The sequence below is a fragment of the Dermacentor andersoni genome, chromosome 11 (genome assembly GCF_023375885.2).
Source record: "Dermacentor andersoni chromosome 11, qqDerAnde1_hic_scaffold, whole genome shotgun sequence".
In the NCBI taxonomy this organism is placed as follows: Eukaryota; Metazoa; Arthropoda; class Arachnida; order Ixodida; family Ixodidae; genus Dermacentor; species Dermacentor andersoni.
Window position 1 is genome coordinate 14,472,848 of NC_092824.1, and position 13,781 is coordinate 14,486,628.

Below are 13,781 nucleotides of genomic sequence, written 5' to 3' on the forward strand. Positions count from 1 at the left end.
GAGTGACATAAGTTCAAAGCTAGCGACAAGGTTTCATCACCGAGAGCTGCTACGTAGAGCAAGAAGACGTCCTTCCTTATCACCGATAAAAAGACACTTAGTGAAACCTCGCTCGTGAACTGCACATTTGGCACAGCGAAACGCAATTTGAAACGGCAGCGCAGTTTCTGTACGTCGCATAATGATGTAAAAATGGCGACAGGGGACCGCCCCATAAGACGGCATCCCCCCAGCCTTACACATTGCAGCAGAAAAACGTTTGCGCAGGGACAAAACGTCGAAAGGTGAAAAAAAAGAGAGTCGGACTTTTTTGCCGCTCCTCACGAACTGACATTCGCGTTGTTTTTGTGTTGGAGCAGCGAATGAAACACTTCTCCAAACAAGCCAATGTATTTTGATGTCGTTTCAGCTGAATATAGAAGAGAATTTACCTGAAAACTTTTCGGAGGCTCTGACTGCACGCAAGTGCTGCCGAATATACGCGAAAAAGCAAACGTCCTGCAACATTTTTCTCCCTCCGTCGCAGGCAAATGGTTGCCGACACATACCGCCTGGTGACTGCCGTGGGTGACTACGTGATGCGCTACGCTTCGACCTGGCTCACGTTTGCGTGCGAGAACATCGCTGACGTCATGGAGCGCTTCGCCGAATCGAGCCGCCGGACGCTGATCTTCGCCGAGCGCCTGCTGATCGTGTGCATCAACCGCGCCGCCCTCGCCCTCTCCGATGCCACCGAGTACCTCGTGATCAAGCTGGAGAAGCTGATGAGCAGCGTCGCCGAGCAGGTGGTCGACTTCTGCGAGCGCTACGGTCCCTCCACGGCCGGCGCCCGCGAGCTCCTTGACAGCGTCGCGGAGGCCATCTCCGGTGAGTGCGCCGCGGATGGCGTCGTGGTTTTCGAGTGATTTACCGCGAAGGCCGACTGTGGCGTGCTGGTCGGTGTAAAATGCCAATCATAGGCAACGCCATTGTCTAGGACCAACATTTGCGAAGGGTGAGAGAGAGAGATGAAGAGGAAAGGCAGGGAGGTTAACCAGATATCAGTCTTCGGTTTGCTACCCTACACTGGGGATCGGAGATAGTGGTTAGAAAGAGGACAGAAAGGAAAGCGTTTAAAAAAAGAAAGAAAACAACACACGCACACACGTTGACACACTCATAGAAAAGGCGTTCCAGTTAAAGACGTTCACAAAGGCCGGTAGATCGCAAGAAGCGCAATAGCGCTTGCACGGCCTTCTTCTGTGACATCAGGTCCTTTCGATGGTGTATAATTCTTTTTTACGATAGCGGTTGGTCGTCCAGTTGGCCAAGTTCACGGCGAAGACATTCCCTCTGCGGACTGTACTGCGGGCAGGCGCACAAAATATGGTCAATCGATTGTTGGTGGCCGCAGTGGTTACAGGTTGCGGTGTCGGTCATCCCTATGCGGAATGCATAGGCTTTGGTAAAGGCAACGTCCAACAACCACAGTCGATAACGTTTGCGAAAGTGAGTGTAATCGCTACGGCGTGAGGAAAAGCTGTTGTCCCAGCAGCCTGCAAGAGAAAAGCTGAAATACTTGTTTGAAACAAGCTATACGCACTCCAGCGAGTGCTACATAACCTAAGTGATTAACGAACCGCATTCACGCACTGCATGCTGCGTATGCTTGCCTCGCAGTAGCCGTCGATGGCGGCCCCAAGTCATGCGCGCAATTTCTTCGCGTGTGGAAGCCCACTTGTGCCGATTACCTCCGCCGCCTCTTTTACAGCGTACGCCAGCCCGCTGGCCGAGCGCATCATGAAGAACGCCATGGTGCAAGGAATGTGGCGCTACACGGAGCGCATCGTGGCCACGCTGAACGCGTTCAGCGCCGAGTCCCTGACCAGGGGCTACCGTTACGCCTACGACACCGTGAGCAACGCTGTCGGCGATGTGTACGAGAACGTCGTCTACCACCCGCACGTCCAGTACGTCAGCGAGGTCGCCAGCAGCGCCATCAGGAAGGTGAGTTGGCGGCGGGGCGCTCCTTTCCTACGCGAGGACTGAGCGAGCAGGGACGCTGCGAACGTTAAGCCTTCCGCGGAACTCGCGGACTTCTCTCACACTCGCGCTCGTGGGTATTTTAAACGTTATTGTGTTGTTACTTACAAAGTACTTTGTACCGAAATTTCCAAGCACAGATAATTTTCATAATGATTCGAAGCAAGCATTCTTTGTACACATGCATAATCATTGCGGATTCTCAAAATGTAGGCCAATATTTGGTTGAAATGTGCATTTATGCCGCCGCCGCTTGGTGGTGTAGTCGGTGCGAAATGTAATAATAATATTCATAATAAAAATAAATTATATTACTAATAATAATAATAATAATAATAGCAAAAAGAAGAAAAAGATGGAGGAGACTTAAACTTCGTCTTTAAGAGTGAAAAGTGACAGCATGAAAAGATCCCTGACTGCTTCTCACGGCCTATTGCGTGGGCCGCGGATGCATGGAGGCGAGCGCCATCTGGATGACGTCGCAGGGAACCGGGCGCGCCGCTCTATGAATGGTAGAAACGCTAGAAAAGGGGGCTTCTGTTTCAGCTTCCGCGTAACATAATTATGTTTTATCGTATATTCAAATTACAATTCGACGCTTTCATGTCTGTAGATTGTGTGTAAGTCGAACTTTACGATTTTTCTGACGCATTTTACTTTGAGGAATTCAATTAGTCCAGTGACGCCTCTGCGCTGCACACAGAGCCTGTGCTTTGGTATGCGTGGTTCGAAATGATTTTTCGTTCACAAGACGGTCGTCACCGTACGCCGACACCAGATTTCCTGCAACACGGGGCCTTTAACGCCATCGCGTTGATAATGATGCGAGGTCACCTGAGCGTTTCTTATGAGTTGTGAATGCGAAAGCATTAATGTCCTGTCGAACGCTGCTGGGCGGTCCGTCGGCTTATGAACTCCTCGCGGGCAAGTGAGAGCGTTGATACGCTTGGCGTAAGCCGTGGACGAGTGGTAAAATCGCGCGCACCTTTCCTTCTTCGCCGATTAAGGCCTTCTAGATAGCGCAAGGCTGGTTCACTTCGATCCGTGACGTCATGCAACCTTTCCCGACTTCCATAAAATCTAATGGAAACGCTCGCGAGTAAGCCGCGGTGAATGTGACGTCACCACTTTCGTCACGCCGGGCTTGGCAGTGGAAATTTTCGTCCAAGCAGCGCGGTGTTAAAGCGCAGAGTCCACAGGTGGGATATCGTGGAGGCGCTGTTTTAGCCCACTGGGTAAACACTCGGCTCCTGAGCATGGGGTCGTAGGTTCGAAACTCACTACCGCTAACAGGGTTCCTTTCGAATTATATTGTTTTTATACATTAATTCTTTATAGAGTTTACCGAGGCGAAGTCAGAACGTAGGCGAGAGCGTGCGCGTACAAAAAAAAAAAAACGCGCGGATAACACAGGCCTTCGAGAGCGAGGATGACGTGGCGTCGTGGCAATGTCCTCTCCCCTCACGCAGCCCCTTGCGCGCCAGCCCGGCAGCAGGTGTTCCCTTTCGCCCACTCTGCTCCGCCGAGGCACACAGATGACGTGGCGTAACAGCAAATGGGAATTTAGGTGCCGTTTGGCTGCCGCAAACACCGGATTTCTCGCTGAATTGGATATTCGCTGCTTTCACGTAAATCATAATACGTTCAGTTGCATCACAAGCAACATACAATTGAATTGAATTCTGGGGCTTTACTTGCCAAAAGCACAATTTGGTTATGAGGTACGCGATGGTGGGGGACTTCGGAATAATTTTGACCACCAGGGTATTTTTTAACGTGCAACCGTAGCACGAGACACGAGCGTTCTTGCCTTTCGCCCCCATCGAAATGCGGCCGCCGCGGCCGGGATTTCATCCCGCGACCGCGTGCTTAGCATCGCAACACCATAGCCGCTAAGACGCCGCGGCGGGTCATAAGCAACACACAAATGTCAAGCAAGGTACAGTCGCCAACGTCGAATTGCGAGGCCATCGGAACATGCCGCGAGACACCGGCGTCGGGAGAGACGCTGTCGCAGGCCGGAACATCCGTCGAGTGCAACATGCGCACTACGCCTCGATGCAGTGAACAGTGCCGCGTAGAGTCCTGCCAGTGGCAAAGAGGCCCGTTAGGCTTCCGAAGGGTGTGAGAACTTGTTTGGAGAGTACCTTTATTCCAGACAAAACGTCCCGAACCCCAAAAGGGACCATTGCCTATTCTCCTAGAAAAAAAACTGGGCTAGCTGGTGATTGCGTGAATGAGGTTCCACCAAGGTATCTTTCTCAAAGAATATGTTTGAAGTTTAAGCGAAGAAGCAAAAGGAAAACTTCGTCAGTAGAATATTCTAAATATGATTTGTAATTGTACCTGCTTTCATACTCGAATTAAAGAATTACCTCCAACCTACATTCGCTCCTTCGGGGAAACTTCAAAAAGCGCTTACGTCACCAAAAACTCTTTTCGAGAAAGATACTTTGCTCAAACCTCATTCCCACAATCACCAACTACCCCCTCCCCTTTTCTTTTTCTCTCTCTCTCTCTCTAAAGAATCGGTGGTCCCTTTTGAGGTCTGGCATGTTTCCCGTACTGAATGAGTTGGCATTGCATACCGCCGAAGAACACAACGGACAAGCTGCGCTCGTGTCGGGTTTCTTTCTTTTCCGTTCGTCCCACGTGCATTTTCGCTGTCCTTGTTGCACGAGTTGCTCAGAATGACATTCATCGACGGTGGATTGCCTTCTAAGCTCGTTTCCCGCCGCAGGTGCGCGACGTGAGCGACCAGCTGGGTCTGCACGACGTGGCTGCAGCAGTGATCGACATGTGCGCCCAACAGGTCCAGGACAGCATCGTCGAGGGCTTCACGGACGCCGTGCGCGAGTACTCGAACCTGCGCTCGGGGCTGCGCTACGAGTTCGCGCCGCAGCGCGGTGTCATCCTCGCCGAGGTCCGGCTGCCCGCACAGAAGGAGAGCCTGCGTCAGGCCCTGGACGTGACCAGCTACCCCGAGTTCGACCGCCTCGTGGCCGTCAAGGAGCGCTTCTACGACTTGGGAGCCAACTCACTGTGGGACGCCTACTACCAGTACAGTCGCATCGCTGACCCGCAGACCTGGATGCCGCCTTTCAAGGGTAACGGCTGCGCAACGTGAAAAATAATTTTTTTTCTGAGTGGATAAATGTGGCAACACTTTCTTTTTTTGCACTGTGGAAAGGTGACATTTCGACGAGCTGATACAGGTGCCTGGAACAAAAAGGCAGAACTTTATAGGGGCAAAGAAAAAGATTTGACACGAGATACACTCATTAGTCACACTCAACCACCCGGCCCTCTCGTTAACTACGGAAGACAACATTCCTTGATATGCAGCAATCATATTGATGTTCTGCGCACCTAACATTTCTAAGTTGGCTAGGAGCACATAATTGTATTGGGTGCGATTAATTTTCGACGTTTCCTGTATGGTGACGTTTATAAAAATAAGATATACATATTTCTGTCTCTAAAAGCACAATGGTGTGTCTATTCCTTGTTCGTCTTTTCGAAATGGCGTTGTTGCCGCCATTTCGCACTAATTTGCAAGACAGAGACACAGGGTTAAAAGAAGAAAGTGCAAGAATTGCGAAATACACTAAATGTGCCGGAGCCGCTATGCCGTGTAGGTACGCTGCGGTCACACATTGCCAAGCTGAGGATGATTCGGTGGTCGCAGGCTTTGCTTTTCGCGCGTCCACCATGAGGGGCGAGGCAAGGCGGAATTTAAAACATCGGGATTTCCTCCCTGCCACAATTTAACGTACCTAAACATCACGGCGTTATGGGAAACATCCATGAATTTTCATATCGTTCTATACCGCCCATCATCCACATGCATCAACCTATTAAAGGCGTAACTTAATGCCTAACCAAGCTTGGTATTCTTTTTCTTCTTTGAAGACTTAGTACCTTTTCATTGTTGTTGTTGCAGCCCGTGCCTTGGTGGCTGGCTCTCAGCACTACCGCACTTTCGATGGCTTCCACTTCGAGTTCGCCGGCGAGTGCAGTTACCTACTCGCCAAGGACTTCCTCAACGACAACTTCGCCGTGGTGATCAACTACGCTCGCGACGGACAGCAAGTCACCAAGAAGTCCATCACCGTGATCACCGACGGCAGCCGCTTCGACATCAGCACCGACTACAAGGTCACCAAGGCCGGCAGTAAGATTGAGCTGCCAATCCAGGTGGGAGGCACAACCATCTACCGCGAGGGTCACGTGATCACCGTCGAGAACAAGCGCGGCCTGAAGATCAGCTGCAACCTGGCGTACGACCAGTGCGTGACTCAGGTGACCGGCGACTACTTCGGCAAGACCGGCGGCCTCCTGGGAACGTACGACTACGAGGACAAGCTGGACCTCATGACGCCCGACAGGAAGATCGTAGAGGACGCGACGGCGTTCGCCAGCGAGTGGGAAGTGGGTCAGGGACGCTGCCGCAGCCAGAGGAACCTCGCCCAGCCGGCAGTCACCCACCCGACGGCAACTGCGCTGTGCTCCAAGTACTTTGAGAGAGAGGATTCCCCGTTCCGAAGCTGCTTCAAGATGGTCGACCCTAAGCCGTACATGAACATGTGCCTCTACGACATGAGCTCAGCCGGTTACAGCGACATGGAGAGGAAGGTGTGCATCAGTGCTGCCGCCTACAGGGAAGAGTGCCGCGAGTTTGGAATTCCCCTGGACATGCCCAGGACCTGCGGTAAGCCGATGCCGCTTTCTTCTCCGAGCTGTCCAGAAAAAGAAATTATTACTTGTCGACCAATTCGCAACCACTAATAGTTAAACGCACACTATATCATGTACAAAACGCCCTGCACTGTCACAGTGCATGTGACAGTGCGCACAATGCTACAGTGCACTGACACGGCCAGTGCACTGCAGCTTCACAAAGATCGCCAAACACAGTCAAAGCACTGTAGTTCCAGGAGCATCACAAAGCAGAGCAGTCCACAAGGTTGACTTACGCACACTTACACGACATGTACAAACGATGTATCACAGATATGCACCTGCGGACAACGGCAGGCAGCAAACAGATAGGTACACAAATGTACAATATGCAAATTGCTTGCGCTAGAGACAAACACAGAAATAAGGCATGAATACGTACATTCCAAATATATATACACGACATTGCTGACAATAGGAACAGGTGCACCGGCCTACCAAAACCGGGCAGGCCGAAAAACAAGCTTGACGCACCCGTCAGAAACCGACACGAAGGGGACAAGAGTATTGCTAACAAGCAGAGGCGTCTGTGCAGTGTAAGCTTGAGCACTTATGGAGCACCCACAGTGAAAGCTGCGCGAAAGCCGGTTTCTTGCTTTATTTGCTATTGGGTTCGTAGAGGTTGAAGGATTGTAGCTTTGCACTGAGAAAGTGAGACGCAAGGAGGAACTACTGTTCAACACTTGCCTGTGAGTCATGAAACAAAAAGCGTGTGGATGCTGATCCCAGTAAGAAATGATATGGTTCTTTCTGACGGTACTTTACAGCATCCTCTAGTAGGGAAATCGATACATTTTATATGCAGCTTACATCTTGGGACATTTTACACTATTGTTACAATCTTAGCACAATGTTCTGGACTGCGTACTTTGCGACATTGTGCTACAATAAATTTACCTCCAAGATTTACAGTATAATATGAGAAAGAAATGTAGGTCATACAGGAACCAACTCCTTTATGCGGACTGTTTTTTTTTCTCCATCTGACGTATCCCGTTTATGTTTCTTTCCTGAGAGAACGCAGAAGCCTTCAAATCTGCTAAGCGACAGGGATCACGACAGCTCCTACTGTCGGCTAAGCCCAGAAAAAGAATAAATGACGCTGTTTTCTTTCCGGTAGCATCGTGTAAAATAACATTGACAACGTCAAATGTAGTGTTGTTTGTATTTTCTTATTTATGCATTTTTGTACGTTGTCACTCTTTTCCTGTCTTGTTTTCACTTACTATTATAACATTCCATTGTTCAATATTTAGCACTTTTCGTAGAGTTACATATGACACTTGCCAACTGTCTGGGTCTAGGGCAATATCTTCGCGGAAAAAAAATAATTCCGTACTTTGTCCTGTTATTACACTTGTTTACTTGTACCTTGTTTGCCTGTTTTACAGTAATAGTAGTTTATTCGGAGCTTGTGCTTTTCTGCCCCTTTGGTCTGCCGGCTTTTTTTGTTGAAATTATTGGCGTTGTGCGGTCTGCAAGTGTGTGTTCTTATGAACAATGGTCGAACGAGGTATGTCAGCTCAAACCAACTTTTCGACAAAAGCACTTGCCTTCGTCAGGAGGAATACGAGTCCCCTTGTCGCAGCGATGGTTCCAGCGACGTCGCCCTTGTTCGACCACAATTAATCAATTCAAGCATCCATCTTGGTTTCTGTTCTTATAGTCACTCTATTTCTGCGTATCCTCCACCTACGCAATGTCCTGCTGTAATCACGTATTCCTAAAAGAAGCACAAGAATAACGGGAGCCCTAACGTACGTGCCTGCGCCATCTCGTCTTCGCAGTGCGTTGCTCGAAGCCCGACGGCATGGAGATGCTGGCTGGTGACATCGCCACCGTCACGGACCAGGACTCGCACGCCTCCACTGCCGACGTGATCTTCGTCGTGGAGCGCAAGCTGTGCAACAAGAACGTCATCCCCAACCTGATGCGCCTGGCCCAAAGCATCGAGGAGCGGTACGCGGCTCGCGGCTTCGTCGACACCCGCTACGCCGTGGTGGGATTCGGCGGCGACGGCATCGCCGAGCAGCCCCACGTCGTGACGGCCGACGGCCAGATCTTCAGCAGCATCCGCGCTCTGGTGTCCGCCTTCGGAAGCCTCACCATCGGCAAAGGCGAGAGCGACCCGTTCGCGGCGCTCGCCTACGCTGGCCAGCTGCCCGTTAGGATGGCCTCAGCGCAGACTATGATCCTGGTCAAGTGCACCACATGCAAGCCTGACGATGACAGCGTGAGTGCACCGTTAATGCGCAACGTTCGCGCTGAGCGCGGAAAAGAGAGTACAAGGCTCGGAATGGGGTCCTTTTATAGCTTTCCTTAATTTTGAAAACTTTACTTTTCTCGCACAAACAAGGAAGTAGGACCGTAGCCAGAAACCTACAATTAATGCCGCTTGACAAATACTCGACGCCGTTAAGCAGGGACACACGATGGGAATAACTCGCAACATTATGTGCGATATCCTGCAAAAAGAGATGTTCTTGAAGCACACATACAAAAATATTTAACGCATTTCAAAAGTCATATCAGGAAGCGTGTCTTGCCTTCTCTTCCCCGTCGGTTCCGTGTCCTTACATAACAAAAATTTTTGAAAATCCGTATATTCCCACGACAAATTTAGTGTAACCCTACCTGGAGCCCTATAACGTAAAACTATTCCAGTCTGTTTTTATTCCAATTTCCTGACGTCAAAGTTACGTTACCGCCAGCGTAAGCATTGGGTGGTAACCCGCATCGTTGTCTGAACACTCCAATCAAACGCTCTCCTCGTTTATAGGAGGTCACTTTTGTTTTATTTCACAACCAATAGCATTGCCTACATTGAGCGGTTTTTCTTATATAATTGGCTGATGAGAGCCGAGGGGCGCGCTCAACTGGAGAGGGTTTCGATGGGGCTGAGCTAGCGCAGCGAAATTAGATAACTGGATCGGGAGGGCAGTAACGGCGTCTGCGATTGGTCCGCTTCCCCATACTTAGCTTGCGATGGCCCGCCGAAAATTGCGGCGGCGTGCAACGGAATGCTAAGAATGCCGCTAAAACGGATCCTCAGCAAAAAAGAGTTGGCAGAGCAATGTCGTATACGTGCCGAAAGGGCTCGATAACGTTATACTGCCACGCAAAAAAGCTTTATTATATGCAAATAAATATGTGCACCCAGCCAGGTGCGCGTAGCCAGTACCTGACGATCGGCGGGCAGCCGTCTATTATTCCTTTCGGAATAGGGCACTCTCCGATATATATATAAGAAAAAAGTCAGTTTTGTTCGGCATATTAATGCATCTTTAAAGCGTACACGTCACATTGACGCGGTGAGCTTTCCCGGTTTTGTGACGTCGCGTTACAGACTGGTGAAGTGGGCGCAGCCCGATAACTTTTGACCAATAGCAAAAGACTAATGGTAAAAAGGCGTGGAATCAGAAATAAGTCGTTTTCGTTTGCTTGGTCTATCCATGAATAATTAGTTTGTACATATCAAATCAGATGGGGAGCTATCTCGGTTTTCGAGGCGTCGCGTGACAGACACGCGATGTGGGCACCACCCGAAGATTTTTTCACCAATCGTGGAGAGCTGATTGTAGAAGTGGAATAGAAAAAGTTTGGAATGGTTTTACATTATAGCGCCCTTGGTCTCAGTGCAAACTCGCTTAGTCTGCCGGCCGTTTAAGCTCAGTGAGTTGATCTTATCAAGCTGCTATATACTAAAATTAGAAATTCAATATATTTCTCAATATACTGCTATTTGCCGTGCCACTCTTTACGTTATCTTTTGAATACCACCTCTAACACCTCTAAATAGAAGTTGTGATTGCGACTTATACTCCCGACTGTGAACAGAATCAGGTGTTTGCATCGCCTACCTTTACGGAATCGGCATTGCAATCTTTCAGGCCAACTTATTTCCATTTTGTTTTCAGTTACCTACGTCTGTGTCATCAGCTGTAGTGTTCACGTGAACCACGCCTGAGTTATAAAACTTCATTTAACGTTCTAGTCTTTCCTCCCAAGACCCCTCGCTCGGATTGTGTGGGTGCCATGCCCCAAAGGCTTAGTTCTAAATAGATCTGCCATTTCACTCGCGATGGAGTCGCTGCGCAGCTTGCTGCATCTGGTAATTCAGCCATCGTGTTCTTCTAAATTTATTTGAGCTGGAAGCCACGAGAGCTGCAATGTGGTCTTGTTGGTTTGGCATCGTAAGATATTATAGTAGAGCAAGCAGGAACATGGGCACAAGAAGACGCACACCACGCTATGTATACAAGTGGTGTTTTACACAAGGAGCCCATGATGTGTTTTTGGCTCCCCAATCACTTCTGGCTCTTGCAGCTCGCAAAAATATAGCCTTCGAGATCTGTTTCTGCTAATCAGAGCCGACGGTCGCTGGGGTGTGCATTTGAACACCCCCCACTGTGTCTTCTTCGGTCCTTGTTTCTGCTATTGCTAGTAGATGGTGCCCCAGTAAAAGATTCGGAGTCTCGCTAACGATACTGCGTCAATGAGTCCTACAGTTGCCTGTGTTGCAGATCAGATCGTGAACCGTCCACATTCTTTTTTGTCGTTCCTGTAATCTTCAACGCAATCCACTTTCTAACATTCCTCTCGCTTTGTGTTCGCAGTCCGTGTACGCCGACATCTACCGCATGCTCATCGACCGCGGAGTCCACCTGCACATTCTGGACGACGACGACTTCAACGTGCGCACGGCGTCCAAGCCGTCGAAGAGCAAGCGCATCTTCGGCGTCGACCGAAGGTTGGCCTTCACGGTCAAGGACATCAAGGACATGCAGGGCGACGCCGAGCTCCACTCCCAGATCCGGCTGCCCAAGGACTTCTGCGTGCCGCTCGCCCTGGAGAGCAACGGCACCCTGTTCAGCTCCATGAAGATGTTCGAGAAGCGCGCAGTCAACAAGAAGTTCGTGGACGTGATGGCCCGGCGCGTGGCCGCGTCCAGCGCTCCCGACTGCCAGATCTGCGAGTGCGTCAGCCTCGACGACGGCGTCGGCCAGTCGCTCTGCTCCCGCTGCGTGTCGCCCACGCTGGGACCCGTCAGATCGGTGCGTACGCCTCCAGCCGCGTTCAGTGCGTCACGTGGCCGCTGTTCTCGGAAATTTTCTTCAGATCCCATCGAGGCAACGGTTACTGAGAAATTACCTTTTCGTCTTGATTCCAACTCGTCTTGAACGGCGAATGTCGCTAAAGTTAAATTATGAGGTTTTACGTACCAAAACCACTATCTGATTATGAGGCACGCCGCAGGGGCGACTCCGGAATAATTTGGACCATCGGGGGTTTTTAACATACACCTAGACCCAAGTGCACCGGTGTTATCGCGTTTCGCCCTCATAAAAATACGGCCGCCGTGGCCGGGATTCGATCCCGCGACATCATGCTTAGCAGGCCAACACCAGAGCCACTAAGTAACCACGGCGGGTAGGAAATGTGGCTGAAGCGAACTCTTATACAATAGTGTTCTTCAGGGCAGCAACAGAATACGTCATCTTGTCCAAACATTGGCTCCAGCGGCAATCGTTGTTCGCGTGCTGATAACCTATAAGCATACAGGCTATTTATAGTGAGAACAGAGTCTTCGCGTACCGCATGCCTCAGATGCGTTGTTCAAGGATTCACGTTGTAAGCACAGCCATGCTTGTTTTCCTTATTTCTTTTTCTAGCCTGACTTCTCGCCAATGATGTACGAGGAAATGGTGGAGCGGAAAACCTACAAGAGGCCGAAGACAAAGAAGCTACGGACACAGGACCTGAAATGAGCGCATTTTTAAAGCATTTAAGCAATGCGCTACCCCGAAAGACTGAGAGAAGGAAATCACTATAATTGTGATTGATACCTGGAGAATGTGTAGCACATAGAGGCTGAATTCATCGCGTTTTAGTTTTTCACATTTATTATTCCTACGTTGCATTTTTTATTGAAGTCTCTTTTACAATAATGAATTCAGCCTTTTTCCTCTCTCAGACTCTACCGCCGCTTCACATTTATTGCCACCAGCCCCACCGCGATATGTTCAATGCAATAAAGATGTGAAAAAAAAACTGTACAACAACGTCAGTGTACATGTTGTGTATAGCCGTGTAGCATCAAAATAGTGGACGTCCCACCGCTTCGTGAATTTAACGCAACCTGAGTATATAGGAAGTGCTTAGCAGGGATCGGGGTGAAAATGTCACTTTCAGTGTTCCTGTACTTTTTGTCCTATATACGCTGGCTGACTGGCGTTATTTCTAGAAGTTGCATCGTTTTTGTGTCGATTCGATTCACAGGCGTCACTCTAAATTTTAGTGCGTTGTGCAACAAGCTTTATCAACCTTCATGCTTGTCTATAATCCCGCTCAAATATTTTTTATGTTGCCATCAGTGTGGGACGACGCTTGCACAATCGGGGTGAAAAAAACTGCCGCAGGAACTGACACGTGATGTCATGGCCCGCGTGTGGAGCATATTTCCAATGCGGTCGTCAGCTGCTGCAATGACCAAGATTTGAGGAGATGGACCAATACTGGCGGCGGATGCGTAGTGTGTAGGCGTGCCATTTCGAAGAATAGGCAATAAAGAGTTGTATTTATGACACAGTGGCTTGGTCGCTTCTCTCTGAAAGCATCCCTTTACGACGCAGTGGTATAGGGAGCATTCACATGTCATCAGGTACACCATTTCGTAGTATTCCTCACAGCTTCCACTGCGCTGCTGGAGATAAGCGTATCTATAGATAGCTTTTTACCGAGCTCCTTAGCACTGTCTAGTTCCTGAGCTCAGCTAAAAGCTTGTTTGGGGGCGCATCTTCATGAGCCTTATAATCGGTGTCAATTGTCAAGAATGAAGTAAGTTGTCCTGCTAGAAAGGCGTGATGCACCTCCAGGTTACCCCTCCGCCCTTCAAGAAATAGTTGCCGCGCAGGCGCAGCTTTCCGCAAGAAATGGCTGCACCTGTATGGCTTGCGTAACGGCATGCGAATTGAACGTATTTCGGCCATTACAAATGCCACCTGCAGTGAAGAGGAGGA

At 49.6% G+C, this 13,781-nt stretch overlaps 1 protein-coding gene across 1 annotated transcript in view; it reads left to right on the top strand.

The window, feature by feature from the left end:
• Nucleotides 1-13,346, top strand: part of LOC126517590 (uncharacterized) — a 73,111-nt gene extending 59,765 nt beyond the window's left edge. Inside the window, exons 26-32 of the mRNA XM_050167355.3 lie at nt 527-867; nt 1,751-1,986; nt 4,763-5,129; nt 5,966-6,733; nt 8,550-8,995; nt 11,379-11,816; nt 12,435-13,346. Coding sequence (XP_050023312.1) covers nt 527-867; nt 1,751-1,986; nt 4,763-5,129; nt 5,966-6,733; nt 8,550-8,995; nt 11,379-11,816; nt 12,435-12,530 — 2,692 coding nt within the window. The 3' untranslated portion in view covers nt 12,531-13,346. The remainder of the gene's footprint in view (nt 1-526; nt 868-1,750; nt 1,987-4,762; nt 5,130-5,965; nt 6,734-8,549; nt 8,996-11,378; nt 11,817-12,434) is intronic.
• The last annotated feature ends 435 nt before the right edge of the window (nt 13,347-13,781 follow it).